The 15,153-nt window shown below is 44.8% G+C and overlaps 1 protein-coding gene across 4 annotated transcripts in view; it reads left to right on the plus strand.

Annotated features, from left to right (window-relative positions):
• The window catches only part of znf423 (zinc finger protein 423), a 132,622-nt gene that overhangs the window by 31,054 nt on the left and 86,415 nt on the right, over nt 1–15,153 (plus strand). For all 4 annotated transcript variants that reach the window (XM_080867900.1, XM_080867898.1, XM_080867899.1 and 1 more), the window contains one exon: nt 6,155–6,352. In XM_080867900.1, the coding sequence (XP_080724026.1) occupies nt 6,155–6,352 (198 nt within the window). The remainder of the gene's footprint in view (nt 1–6,154; nt 6,353–15,153) is intronic.

Raw genomic sequence — 15,153 nt, forward strand, 5'->3', positions numbered from 1 at the left:
CTTCTTCTTGGGGCAGTGACCCATTCCCAACCTGGAGTGTGCACTCCTCGGATCTATAATTAGATCCTCAAAAACAAACCAGCTGTGAACATGTGGACTGAGCTTGCTCCTGCCAGTATTCTCACTCAGGTGTCCTGTGAGCACGTCTCACCAAACGCAACCATTTCATAATAACATGCATGTCTTAGTTGAAGCTGTTTTTCATCCAGCCTGGTGTGAGTCATGGTCCGGTCTGCAGTGTGATGTGGAGCAGAGTGAAAGCTTTGTGTTCAAAATGTCCGATTGCTAAACATTTTCCTGGAAGCTCAACACACTTTCTTCCACCCTTTGATGCCTCTTATACAGTGTGTGTGTGTGTGTGCGTGTGCGTGCATGCGTGCGTGCGTGTGTGTGTGCGTGTGTGCATGCTTGGCCAGCAGAAACACGTCTCTCTGAGCTGCAGAGTCCCACACAGGCCACAGTAGCATCTCCTGGCTGCCAAATCTAGCACTTGAATAACTACCTTACCTTTGCAGTATTGCAGTATGTTTTATTCTCCTTTAACTCCCCCTCCAGCTTTGGCACGCTCTTTCAGTGCACTTCTGTCACCCTGGGGCAGTTCAGGAACATTTCCCAGAGTTCATTAGTTCCCTAGTTTGCTTCCCAAAGGATATATAGAGATGTAGGATGAACGTGCTGACTGTGTGCGTTTGATTTTTGGTGTTCCAGTTTGTGTCTCCACTAGCACATCCTGGCAACTGCTCACAGAGAGCGCCTGTAGGACAGCGCGTCCATACTGAGCGTGCTCAGATCCCTCATTTTGTTTTATATCTGGTTTCTTCGAGGGGAGAGGGAATCACTTCTCTGTCTTTCTCTCTCCTATCCAATGTTTATGGCTTATTATCATTTAGCTCACTAATTATTTCAATGAAGTCATTTTGATGCTGTTAATGAGAGAAAACACGCACGCGATCTCAACAAATACACCAGTGCTACGAAAACACACAACCCTCCACACATACTGTTCTGTGAGCCTAACGAGTGGTGATTAGTGGGTCTCAGCTAGGCGTGGCCAGGCTGTGTAACATCATTCTGCACCGTGGACTCTGCTAATTCACTCCTCTTTATCTAATTACCCAGGGTTCACACGCACACAGGCATGCAGCGGTACGTTGCGTACACACACCACCTGGATATAGCTTTCCTGCAGATATGCAAAGTGACCTCATTATTCCTGAGCTACCCGTTTATATATTTATATTTGTATGTGTTAATAAACAGTCCTCAGGTTAGTGGCTGCAGCCAGGAATATTGCTTATTACCTTTCCTCAAGAGAGCACAGCGTAAAAACCTCTTTTCTCTGCATCCACACTGATGCTGTGTGCTGCTAATATTTAATATGAAGCTGAGATGTTCATCGTCTCTGTGGTAGTGTATGTATTTGGAACCAATCACAGTGCTCGTTCTGTGGTGCGTTTTCTTTAATCCAAGGTTTCATTTTGGGTTAATAGCTGTAGATGCAACTTTGCAATAAGAACCAACAAAGTGAAAAAGCTGGTTAAGATGCCATGATGACGTGTAAGCACAAAGTCTGCACTCAGGCTCTTTTTTCCCCAAACACTGGGTTTAAATCTTTAGTAGGGGTGCAAAGATACTCGTATCGATATTGAACCGTTCGATGCAGTGCGTTCGGTTCGGTACGCATATGTACCGAACAATACAAAACTTTTCATTTATTTTATCAACTTTCCTTCTGACGATGCTGTCTGTGTTGAGAGCTCAGTGGATCTGAGCTCTCATTCAGATCTGGCCTTTGGAACTATTTTGGTCTTCATGTGACGTATGACCCTGAAGGTAAGCGCGTCATGGACAAAGTAAAACAGTATGTCGGATGTGCCATGCAATGCTCAATTACATGGGTGGGAGCTAGTGTGTTAGCGCAGTTAGCTCGTTAACGTGTTGGCCGTCCAGCCCCATGCGGTTAGCGGAGATTTGCCGTGTTGTGGCGTTAACGTCATTTCAGATTAACGCTGACAGCACTAGTGGGAACACAATGAATATGACTGCACATTTACAACGACAGCATCCTCGTGCAAAGACAAGTGGAAGCAGACAAAAACAACAAGCAGCATGCTACAAACTTTACCCGAGTCATTTAGACAGCCGTTAGCACAGGATTCTCCTTATGGGGACCTGATATGTTTAATATGCTGCTGAGAATATAGCCCAGAAGAAGCGTATAGTAGAGCTTTTATTTTGGAAAGAGACATTTCTCTGTAATAAACTCTCTTTTCCAAAGATGAGTGATTCCTCAATCAGATTTATTTTTTATTATTTTGTTGTTTCAGCAACATTAAATTTAAAAACTGTACTTTTGAGTGAAAATATATATTTATAATTTTAATAAATGACAAATTAAAAAGGCGTGAACATTTTTTTGTATTGAAAAAAAAATCAAACCGTGAATTTTGTGTATTTTGTGTATCGCCCTAATATTTAGGTACCCAGAATACAGCTGCTGCTCCATCCAACTAACTGGTTAATTTCATCTAAATGCATGTTGTGTATCCCAGGTGTGACGCAGTCCCTCATTATATGGCTAGAATAAAAATCATCAGAGTTCTGTGAGCGATAGAAAACGACCCACATAAGTCATGCTGTACGTTTGGAACATTTCCTGTAGTTAAACTGCAGGACGAGCCTCTGTGGATGACATAAGAATGAACCGTGTGTGCGCTTGGATCAGAAAATGTATGTGCGTGTGTGTGTGTGTGTGTGGCGTGATTTAGAAAAAGAGTGTGTAGTTATTCCTGGCGTAGCGACTGTCTGTGACTCAGAGATAATGGTTCTCAGTAGAGTAAGTGTGTTCACATGTGTGCGTTCGTGTGTCTATAAGTGACTACAGCTATGTCACACTGTGTGTGTGTGTGGAGTGTGTGTCATAGAGAAAGTGGATGGCAAGCAGATGCTATTTGCGAGGGACTGCTGTCATAATATTCAATCAATACCCTGCGGACACACACTCATGCACACACACAGACACACACCTCTGTATGTACCCCGAGCACCCGTGGGAGTCGCCTGCTTTCATTAAGTAGGCCCGCTGCTCCTCTGTGCTGTGATTGGGTGGAGCATCTTAGAGAAGGAGGAAGGTGGTGTGAGTGTGTTTTAAGAACTAAGTGAAAAAAATGCATAAAGTAACGCAGTGCAGTCATTGTGACTGGAAACACTTTTGTGTACACACTAAAAGATATTTTCTGCTAAATGTGTATGAAATTGAATAGAATGTGTCATAAACGGCTCTTTTAAACCACCGTAGCCTCACAAGGAGTCAATAAAACTGCAGTTTTGTGCTTTTATAGATCTCAGGCAGCATAAAAAAATAAAGGCCGTGTTTATTTACTGCTTATATAAATTTTTCTTTTTCACGGACGATATTACTGTCGTCTCACACACACACACACACACACACCAGCCCGCCCTCATCAAATTCTCCCCGTAAGAGAAGTCCTAATCACGGGTGGGTGGGTAGCAGAGGACCACAGAGATCGGTGTGTAAACACCAGCCTCTCCTGTTGGCCCCTCTCATCCCTTTATCTTCATCACCCATCTCTCTCTTTATCTCACTGCACAGGATTTGGGGGCGAAACACTATTTTAAAAAAAAAAAGTACTGAAAGAGAAAATAAGGGAGTGATGAGGAGGGAGGGGTGCAAATCCATCTCTTGTCTCTGTTGCTATGACAGCAGGTTGTGTTGGCATGCAATGGAGTTGGCGCTGCCCTCACCTCTGGCATCAGGGAACCCCGGGGACTGTGTGCACATTGTATGTAGTATGTGTGTAGTTGCTTTCTGCACGTATGCATGTTCAGATAATGTACAAATAAAAAAATTGAAATGCCTTTTATAGCAGCCTGCATCGTGTTTTAATCACTTCCTACAAATTTGACAAAAACCTGGTGTGTATTTGAAAAGCCGACTGTTAACCACATATTTAAAGTACGTGTATAGACCATTTGTGTGCTTCTGGTATGTATGCATTCATGTGTGTGCGTGTGCACAATGAGGAGCGTGCACGTGCAGTTTGTCAGCCAAGGGGCTGTTTTCTCTCCCTGGCCAGACGGCGCTCTCACCACTGGACAGATGGCCAACACCCTCCCTCACTTCTTCCCTATCCCTTCATCCCTTCCTCCTTCTCTCCCTCCATCACTGTCTTCCTCTCCTGCGTCCCCCCAAACACCACATCACCTCAGTCTCTCGTTCCCCACCTCCCAGCATCCCCTCATCCCTATTTCCCATCATACCGCTGCCATCATAAATCAGAGTGCTGTGGCGGTTTTGTGCCTGATTCACTTTTCCCTCACATTCCCTAACAGGCGTCCTCTAGCACCCAAACTTATGTTAGTTAGACCTGCAATAATATCAGCGAGGGGGAAAACGCCGTGCAAGTGTACCTGCGCGTACACGCTGATGCTGACCTGGCTACTAAGTTTTAATGGTCAGACTTTTTCTACCAGACTCGCTGAAATTAAGAGCCAGAAATAGCACCATATAACAAAGCGGCGCCTTTCTATCGCGTGTGCACGTTAAACGATGTTTCGAACTCCTCGTGGATAAAACTGACTTGCAGCTTAATCGCTTTGACCTGTAGCTGCACTCTCTTAAAATAAGTCTGGTTTTCATTAGTCGTGGAGCTCACTGGTTCTCGGTTGGACAGGTTTAAAAGGTGAGATTTAACTTTTCTGAGTCCTGCGTTGATGAAGCTTCATGAACTGTGTGATATAATAATTATATGTGCGAGGTTGAATTACCTTATTTTTTGTAGAATGCTTTTAATCTTTGCAGAATTGTTATCTGAAAAGTTTAAACATTGCTGTCCCCACTGCTTATCCTTTTCTTTGCATCATCATCGTCATATTTGCTGTTGCTGATTGATGGTGTTTTATTAAGACTTTTATGTGTTAGCAGGGCTTTTCTTTTCTCTCCTCTGGTATCATCTCTGAAGCCAAGTGTCTTCAGTGTCGTCCTTTTGGATCCTCAGCGTTTATAATGTGATAATAAGGTGTGAAAATGGAGACACAATGGAGCGGTGAGGATTGGGCCTCCACTGGTCCCCTCTCACACTGCTGTGTGCTACCAGGACACACACATTCACACGCATTACGTCACATGCTAAGTGATAATCTACACGCAGTATAAAGTAATTGGCAGTGCACGGCTGGTAACTCACTTTTTACACTGGATGCAATAAATGATAACCAGTAATGACATTAACCACTTCTGTGCTGTTGTTAAGGCTACGCTGTGACACGCTGTGAGACACTTGTGGGGACGCAGATCAGGCGTTGTGGAGAAAAGGACCCAAATGCAGACTCTAACAAAACCTTTACAGGGGGAACTAAACTAGAAACACAGGATCAGGAGCTGGAAGATGATCCGACAGGAGACGAGGGGAGGCTGAGACAATAAATGGGGGAAGTGGAGGCACACGGGAACAGAGCTGAACTGAAGACACTAGATGACAAGAGGAAGCAAACCTGAACGTGAAGCACACAGGACAGGACTACCAAAATAAAACAGGAAGTCACTAACATGGACTGAAGGTGCTCAGACTAGACGCAGGAAGAGTAACAGACACGACAGAGCTGAGGCAGCGAGAGAGGCAGGAACCAGAACCAAACTGGTTTGACTGCTCCGAGGCTTTAAGCCTTTGGCTCCGTATTAAGTCCTGTCAACGACTCTTGGAGGTGATAATACCGACTCTATTCTTCTAACATAAAAAGCCTTTTTGGAAGTGCTTCAATATGAAATTGAATTTGACATCTCAAACTCAACAGAATAATCGAGTGTGACGGCAGGAACAAAAGAAACACAACAACACCAATTAATTATTTAAAAGGCAAGAAAATATTGAAAAGTTTGGTTCGTTCTGTGAATCAGTGTGGACAAATGTCACTAATGTGCTGTACTCTAAACAAAGCTTATTGCAAATACACCTGTGAAATAGCTGCAGGTCTAAGTGAAGGGCACAGCAGCCTAACCTAAAATGACGCAGAGTGAAAGTGGGTAAAGCAGACGGCGGTGAATATTTCAATGGGATCATAACGAATGGCACAAAGATCCGAACTGTGATCGTTCACGGTAACAAAGACACACTTGTATTGTGTTTCTCTGCAGACGTAGCGGCATCTGAAAGAGTCGCCGACCCCAAAGAGGGGACCGGTGCTGAAGACGGAGAACCAGACGAGGACCGCGATGACCGAGATCACGACGATGACTTGGACGACGAATCCATCTTCACCTGTGACAACTGTCAACAGGACTTTGACTGTCTGGCTGAGCTCACTGAGCACAGAACCAACCACTGCCCAGCTGGTAAGACTGGTAATGTGATTGTGGTTTTTCTGTTTTAACTGGCCAGGCTCCCATCACTGTGTGATACTTTATCATAAAACAGTCAGTGATATGTCATCGATACCCGTACATGGTGCACTTAATCCTCAATATCTTGTCAATCAGGACCTAATTAAAGCTCATTTATCATATTGCATCAACATATCTACAGTTAAAAGTGCCGCGTGGTTTCCAGCAGGGAAGGTGGCGTGCTTTCAGATTAACATCAAACACTTAAGCTGTATCATGAAGAATCACTGGACTGCCTTAGTGACACGGGTCCTGCACTGTTCTCTGAATGCCTATAGCTATAGGAATCACACCTACCATAGCATGTGTCCCACAGGGATGGACACACACACACCACACACACAAAGGCCGTTATTAGTAACGGTGTAATTAATGGAGGGACTGAAAGGAACACAGCGGGGGCATCTGGTTCCTACAGATTAATCCAAACAGTCCCTGAACAAGCCGACACACAAACGCACACTTACTTCTCGCTACTGCGAGGCAGTCTCCCCTCGGTGTCTGCGGGTATGTGTGTTTACTTTTGATAGGGGGGATGAAGGAGCAGGGAGGGGGGCGGAGGGCTTTGTTTAAACGGGTAAAGATGGTGTTTCTACAGAGTGTGTAATGTAGATGGTGAGAGCCCCGCTTCATCCACCTCTTATTCACCCGCTGGTTTGACGTCCCACTAGAATTTCATGTAGTGCTTTGTCTCACATGCAGGTTATGAAGTTGTAGTAATACAAAATCAGTGTTTTACGTTGACTTTTGTTAGTGTGGCGTCATAACAAAAATGTAGGAGAACACGAGGCAAACGCACGGCAGAGGTTCCCGTCCCTCCTCCTGCTCTGTGGGGATGAGCTCAAGACGTGGAGCTCAATATGAAGGTTTCACTGTAAACGGCAGGAGATTCATCCACGCTGGTCACAGCTGACTCTGTCCGGTCTTTAAGTGATGACGTATCAATCCTGCTTCCAGGTCCAAACTGCTGTTTATTAAGGCTGTTGTGTTTTTAACATGTTTTGTGTCTTGTTCGATTTAATCTCAGGGTTCATACGCCTTTTTCAGGGTCAAATTCAAGCACTTTTTAAGCACTTTCAAGGTCCCTTTTCAAGCTTTTCCAGCTCATGCCCCCCCCCCCCCCCCCTCGCCAAAAAAAATAGACTGCATGTTTCAATTCGCATCACCTCAGTAAGACCATGTGAAAATGAAAACAAATCATCCTAGGTGAGCTTACACACCTTTTCCCCCTTTTGTTAAGAAATAGAAAAACGCACCACACAAAAATACTGCAAAAGGAAACGGTCGCCTTACATACATCGTGTATAAACTCAAAATGCACATTTCACTTAAAAATTAAGATGTGAAAATGTGAACAAATCAACTTGTTAGATATTCTTCTCCTGTTGAAAAAACAAATGCCCCACTGATTGTGCCCCACAGGCCTCAGTGTGAGCTTGAAGACATTTATACTGTTTAAGTAGTTTAATGTGTCGGTGCTGATACACAGTTTGAATGAAAGCCGGGGAACTTTGGTAGCACAGAAACAAGTGACCATATGGATCAGTCATATTACCATTATTTCACCCAAAGGCACCAAGTTAATGCTTAAAAAAGCTGCAGCAATACACACAAATATAAACAGTACTTGGTGACAACTTTGCTTTTAGCCTGTAACCCTCTGGGGTCCAGGGTGTAACTGGCCGTTTCTGACTACTTTTGATTTGGCCTCATATTTCACCTTTAAAAACCGTTATTTTCTCATTTTGACAAACTGTCAGCACAATTTATCTAAATTCAGACAAAATGTAAAATACAACTAGAAAGTGATATTTTTGACTGTACAAACCACAGGCACATTTAACGAATCATTGTCATAACTTGAAATGCAAAGAGAAATTGTACATTTTTAAAAATATGCACAAGTTTTGCAAACAACAAAGTTATTTGGTACTATTTACCTAAAAATGCAGCCAAGGCTCAGAAGTTTTTCATATAACCATTTAAAACTATGTACAGAACAATCAGGTGCTCTGCATCAAATAAGAAGACACACAAATTATTTATGCAACTCCAAAAAATAGTTTGTGTCACTGTAACAGATGAGAACAGCACAGGGATAAACCTGCAGGTCTGACAGCAGCTGTGTCAGCGTTTACACTGCAACCTGCCTTTGGTGGCTTTAAGGCAGCAACTGTGACCATCACGAGTAGAACTGACACACAAAACAAAACAGCACACTAACTACACAAGACAACACACTAACTACACAAGACAACACACTAACTTGAGACTCCAAACACGGCAAACGTCACAAATCTCTCACGTATCAAAACTCTCTCTCTCTTTCGCTCACTCCTAAAACTTCCCCCCCTTCCCAAACAACCAGATGCCACATGTTGCCATATCATTTTTTGATTGGTCAACATGGTACATTTTTCCACCAATAGGGAAGGAGTGTTTTTTCTTTTTTCACTCACAAGCAAAGCGTGTCTGCTAGCGCTCTCCTTAGAAACGCCGTTTTAACCGTTTCTTCCCGGAGTAAACGCCACTGTTTTATTAAAAACAAACAAACATCGGTTTTACGTGGCCTATCAACACAAATGGCCTGTATTTATATAGCGCTTTTCTAGTCCCTAAGGACCCCAAAGCGCTTTACATATCCAGTCATCCACCCATTCACACACACATTCACACACTGGTGATGGCAGCTACATTGTAGCCACAGCCACCCTGGGGCGCACTGACAGAGGCGAGGCTGCCGGACACTGGCGCCACCGGGACCTCTGACCACCACCAGTAGGCAACGGGTGAAGTGTCTTGCCCAAGGACACAACGACCGAGACTGTCCAACCGGGGCTCGAACCGGCAACCTTCCGATTACAAGGCGAACGCCCAACTCTTGAGCCACGATCGCCCTATTACAATTTAAACACTGGTATATAGTATGAAGTCTGCACCTTCGACCCAAGTTGAAATGGAGACTCTGGGTCCGTCGACCCCAGAGGGTTAACCAGAAAGCCTTAAGTTGGCTAGTTATGTATCAGGCTAATGTTTAAAGCTTTCACTTGAGTAAATTAACTCATATCACTGCTAAGTAATGTTAGCTAAGTTCACAGCATATTCCATAACAGCACTGCCATACTGCATCACACTCAGTGCATTTCAATCATTTCTCCAGCGAGTTTGATAGCAAAATAATAATCATAATTAATAATAAAAAAATGGCATGTGTAACGTACACGGAAAATTATTTACTAGGACTCACCTATCATGCGACTGGAGAGCGCAAACTCCGCTCTTGTCGTTTTCCATCAAACACTCATTAAAACAGCAACCTCCAGGTATGCTAGCGCACTCATAGCCGACTGGCCGAGGGAGGGGCGGGGTCACACGTTGAAACAGACAGAGGCGCAAGGCAGCCCAGGCGGGGAAATTTTGCTTTTACATTTTGCGACTCATTTTATTTCTCTCTAAAAGGACCAAACTTCAGCCAGGAGAACAACTGAGATAATCCATCCACAATACGAGGTTAGTCATTCATATACTGCTGCATGGGCTGGGCTGTAGTTACATCCTAAGGTTTTAAAAACTGAGCTTAAATAAATGATTAGTGGTAATAAAAGCCGAGGGAGGTCAACAGTGATCACTGACTGTTTTAGGAGCTTTTTGAGATCAAATAGAAGAAAATACAAAACATTAAACATGTTAACAACACAAAAGCCATATTAAACGCAGACTACTTTAGACCCGGAAGTAGGATTCATCACGTCATCACTGAACAACCGGATTGCCACTGTTCATTTTAAAGCTCAGTGTTTAAACCCTTACGATGTAACTGCAGCCCAGCCCATGCAGCAGTATGTTAATGACTAACCTCGTATTGTGGATGGATTATCTCAGTTGTTCTCCTGACTGAAGTTTGGTCCGTTTACAGCATCCTGCCATGCGATTGCATTTGTCCCTAACCATCAGGAACCCTCACGTTAACTTTTATTGAGTGGAAAAAGTTGGCATTCATCCTCCAGCTTCACTGTGTTTATGTTATGCTAACATAGCTGTGTAGCTAGCGATCACGTAGCACATCATTATATAGCAGCTAGCCCAACTTCAGTAACCCTACAAACGTCACTGCTGTTTAGTTTCCTGTCTTCATTTATGTTGGAAGTGATAGCAGAGCTGTACCTTTGAATTTTCTCAGAAATCTCTCAGTCAGAACATGCTATATCATGTTTAGGTGGAAGCTAGCGAGCTAACTTCCTGCTAACTTCTAACTCTGTTAAACTTCATAAATCCTGTTTTGATGGATGCCTTAATTGTTACACCTGGTAAAGCAGCAACGCTGATGATTTTATTAAGGTGAAATAATTTAGAGAGTTTGTAACTCTCAGTGATGCTGCAGTGTTCGTTTGACTTTGGGACCTGAAGTGGAGTTTGGACCCGGGAACGGCTAATGATGTCAGACTTAAAGCCCGGATTGTTTAGTTACATTAATATTACACTGACATTCACTTAAAAACTCAAAAGTTGAAGACCCCTTCCTTTACATGTCCATGTCAGTTCACAGACACACAGAGTGCACACTCAGATCATCACAGGGCCAGCAGCTCAGAGCTGCTGTCGGAGCACGGGATGTGGCCTGTGATTTCAGCAGAGGAGTCTGGGGAGGGCTACATGTTGCTGAGTGAGAAAGCTGAGGGAGGAAGGGGGGAGGGTGAGAGGTAGCGCAGTCGAAAGAAATGAAATGAAATAAAAAAACATGTTTTTCCCCGGAGAAAGAGCGGTTGAGATTGCACAGTAATCCCACGGCTCGGTGGGATGTGTGCGGGGTTTTGTGCATGTGGGTTACTCCGTGTTGGTGTGTCATCGTGTGTAAAGCTGTACATGTTTATTTGTCTTATGTGTGCGTACACGTGAGCATGCAGAAGGGAGTACGTATGAAGTTCGTGGTGGGACCACAGCTCTGTGGTTATTATTGAGGAGAAGGCTAAATGAAGAATAAAGAGTCCTTTTGAATTCTCTGGTGGAGGCCCGGGGGAGTCGAAGCATGGACTCACACACGCACACACATATGAAGCAAAGACTGCTGGGAATAAACAAACGCCACTCTGAATCTGCATGAGTGAGGTAATGTGTTCGTGCATTCTGAAGTTTGATGTAGTTTGATGTTTGTCTCTGAGCAGAAACCAAACGACTCAGATATCGGCCATCTTGGTTGAGGGTGACCGATGGGACCATCTTGCCAGGAGTAGCTAGCTATGATGCTAGCTCGCTGTTAGCTTTGAATCAGCATGGGAAAAAGTTACTGAGAGGTGACGCTATGTGACAGAAAAAAGAAAAAGCTCAAAACACAGAAGACTAAATCCAAAATTGGCTTTTCAGTATTAATCTCCCGTTCACCCCAAAATATTGTTGAGAAATTATGGGATACGTGACATAGCTCCTCATTAACCCTGAACACTCTTGATAGAGGGTTTCATGTCTTGTAGGAATAAAATTTTAGCTTTAGTGGACTTTGTGCTGAAGTTCATAACCAGGAAAAGAAAAACTCAAATTTAAAGAAGATTTTTAAAAAATCAGCCATAGTCCTGCAAATTTCTCAAAGCATTTACATTCTTGGTAAAACTCTTATTACTGTATTTCCTCAAATAAAACATTTACAGAATTAAATGTTGGGTCTCCCAAAATGAACGGTCACTATAAACATTTAAAGGCCTCGCCTACACGTCATCAAATTTGACTTTTCTACCTCTGGACTCTTTCACAAAATGTTGTGTTTAAAAAAACAAAAACAAAGGTTTTCTACTCATTAACATGCAGCAGATTTTTACTCTGAAATGGTAACAGGAAGTGGTGAGTTTGCATAGTAGGGATAACGCATTAGCTTTAGCATGGCACATAACCTGAAATAAGGCCTCCCTCCATTACTACTCTGTTGTTCTTATGTGAAGTCCTTTTACCCTGTGCAATAGACGTAAATGAAAACTTAGGCCACTATTTAATGATGTCATCCTCCCACAAATCCAAACTCACTCTGTTCTGTCTGCTGCGTCTCTAAATCTCTGTCACATAATATTTAAACTTTTCAGATTTTAGTGCCAGTCTCAGTTACATTAGTTATATTTTCAGTATCAGTTACTGAGGATTATTTTGTCGACATTTGTGAGTCTCGATTTGTAGCTTGAGAGCAGTGGTTAGTTAGTCCTGAGTTCTCCACACACACACACACACACACACACACACACACACACACACACACACACACACACACTGGTATCTGTAATGCTAACTATACTTTTGTTGCAAATGGGTCCCAGGTTAGCAGCTAGCTGCTGCTGTAACACTGAATGGGTCCCAGGTGCGAGAGTGAAGCACCAAGTAATTCAGTGCCACTCTAGCAGAAGGCCTATAAAGAGGCGCCATTAATTTGAGTGGAAATTGGACAAACACACACGCGCGCACACAGTGGCACAGATCAATGACACATAAATGTGTATTCACCCACTCAAACACGCACATACCCACAGACCCCACACATCTGGTCAGTGTAATGCCACATTAATGTGCATGAGCCTGATAGCTCAGCTGGTTGTGTGTGTGTGATAGAGATTACGTGCCTCGATTACAATAGTGTTGTTATTCTGTTCCACTGCAGCATTAAGCTTCTGTGACGGCTCTGCTGTTTGAATTGTGAATAAGATGCGTGTGTGTGCTTCTTCCAGCGTGCCCTGTAATCAAATGGTTAACGCACACGTAGTTGTACTGACGTCATTAATGCTCAGTTTGTCACATTTGTGTAACACCGTTTTATTTAAGTGCACGGTGCTGCTTTATATTCTCAACTCTCCCACACGCCTTAGTGGCTCTGGGTGAGCTGACTGGCCGCGGTGTATACAGCGTGTGATATTTTTATGTGTGATGTGTGTCTGCTGCTTTTAGTGCATGCGGGTCTATATCCTGTGTGTGTGCAGTACGGTGCGAGAGGGACAGACTGAGAGCGTGAGCCCGGGGGAGTGTTGATGGGTCTCGGTAGGAGTCAGAATGTGGAGCAGAGGCTCCCCGAGGAGAAGAGGAGCAGAAAAAAAGCCTCCTACAGATCAAATGGAGAACATTCTCTGGCCTTCCTCTGCCACATGAACACACAGACACAAGCAGACACCCACATCCTATTAAGGAAACCCAAAAGCTGTCTCGCAGGCCGCAGCATTCCAGGATCAGTCAGTGTGATGTGTTTAGAGATTCAAATGGCTACGAAGGCCACTGTCTGTTACGATACATGGCACACACACACAGATCTGCGCGTACACTCACCCACAGTCAACAACGTCCACACTCATGCTAGGTGTGAGTGAGAAGTGCAAGAGGGCGAGAGATTGTTAAAGATGCCAGTAAAAAGCACTTGAGGGAGGAAGTGTTGGGAAGGTAGGCTCCAAGTCAACGAGGGAGCTGTCAGTCAAGGCGGGGGGTGGAAACTGCCGTTGTCAGTGACAAATAGCAAGTCATTAACCCAGCGAGTGGCTGGGTGAGACGGTGTGGGTGGAAAATGGTGAATGTGTGCGTCCGTGCAGGAAGAGAGCGGGATACTGCGCATATTCGTTCTGAAGGTATTTGTGAGGTCTGTGGTAATTGAGCGCATACAGCTGCACTCTGGTCTATTCTTTTTCCTCTCTCAGCGGGAGAGAGCACAGATTTCCAGGGAGCCTGTCTAGCTGGGAGGGAGCAGGAGATAAAGAAGGAAATAAGGGAGGAAAAGAAGAGAATTGGGAGGGAGTCGCGGGGGACCGAATGAAGACAGGTGAAGAGGAGGGTGGAGCGTGGAGGCCAAACTCGGTGGAGGGGTAAGGGAAGAAGAGGAGAAGCACACGGAGCAGGGGGGAGAGCGTGTCTGTTGGCGCGTGGGCCCTTGGGTGGCTGGTTTGCCTCCCGCGGGACGTCTTCCCACAACTAAGCTCTCACCGTCTGTCGCCACCCGCTGTCACAAACGCACACGCAGAGGCGCACACGCACCTCGCCGCGTCTGTCGTCGGGATAGCAGCTGAGACCTGCGAGGCCGAGGCTCTTATTAAAACCACCGATCACAGATAGGAGGGGTGTAAGGTAAAATTACAGACCGGCGCTCGCTGGGACGACACTTCCTGTCCAGTAGCTGCTGTTGGCTGACAAAACAAATAAAAATAATGTGCTTTTCCCCTTTTTCTCGCCTCCTGTCTTTTACTCGTCCCTCCCGTTCTTCGCCATGTGCCCCCCTTCTCTCTTTCTGCCCCACTGCCCCCTTCTTCCCTCCCTCCTTTCCTTCCCTCTGTGTGTCTGTACCCGGGGGTGGCCCGAAGATTCCTGTGCTAAGCCCTTGGCATACATACAAGTGCACAGCGCACACACAGACACAGCTGGCTGCCGCTCAGGTTTTCCAGGGAGAGAGCAGGAGCCCGGCACCAGAGGAGAGGGGGATGGAGGGAGGAGAGCGGCAGAAGCAGAAAGGGGGGAGGTGTGAGGGGCTGCAACATGCAGAGAGGGAGAGGGAGGGATAGCAGGGAGGGGGTGAGACGGAGAAGGGTTGTTGTGAAGTCATTTTTCATCACAGGGTTCGTTTTTCACCGCAGAGTTCTCCCACTCTCTACATCGCTCTATTTCTCTTTATCTGTCCTCTCCTCCTCCCGTTCCCCTCCCTTGATCCCACTTTGTCTCTCTTTATCTTCCCTTTTTCCGCTTTTTCCCTCACCTCTCTCCCTCGCTCTCTCCCTCTTGCCTAAACTCTTTGCGTCCTCTCTCTGCCT

The sequence above is a fragment of the Rhamphochromis sp. 'chilingali' genome, assembly GCF_963969265.1.
Source record: "Rhamphochromis sp. 'chilingali' genome assembly, chromosome: 2".
Lineage (NCBI taxonomy): Eukaryota > Metazoa > Chordata > Actinopteri > Cichliformes > Cichlidae > Rhamphochromis > Rhamphochromis sp. 'chilingali'.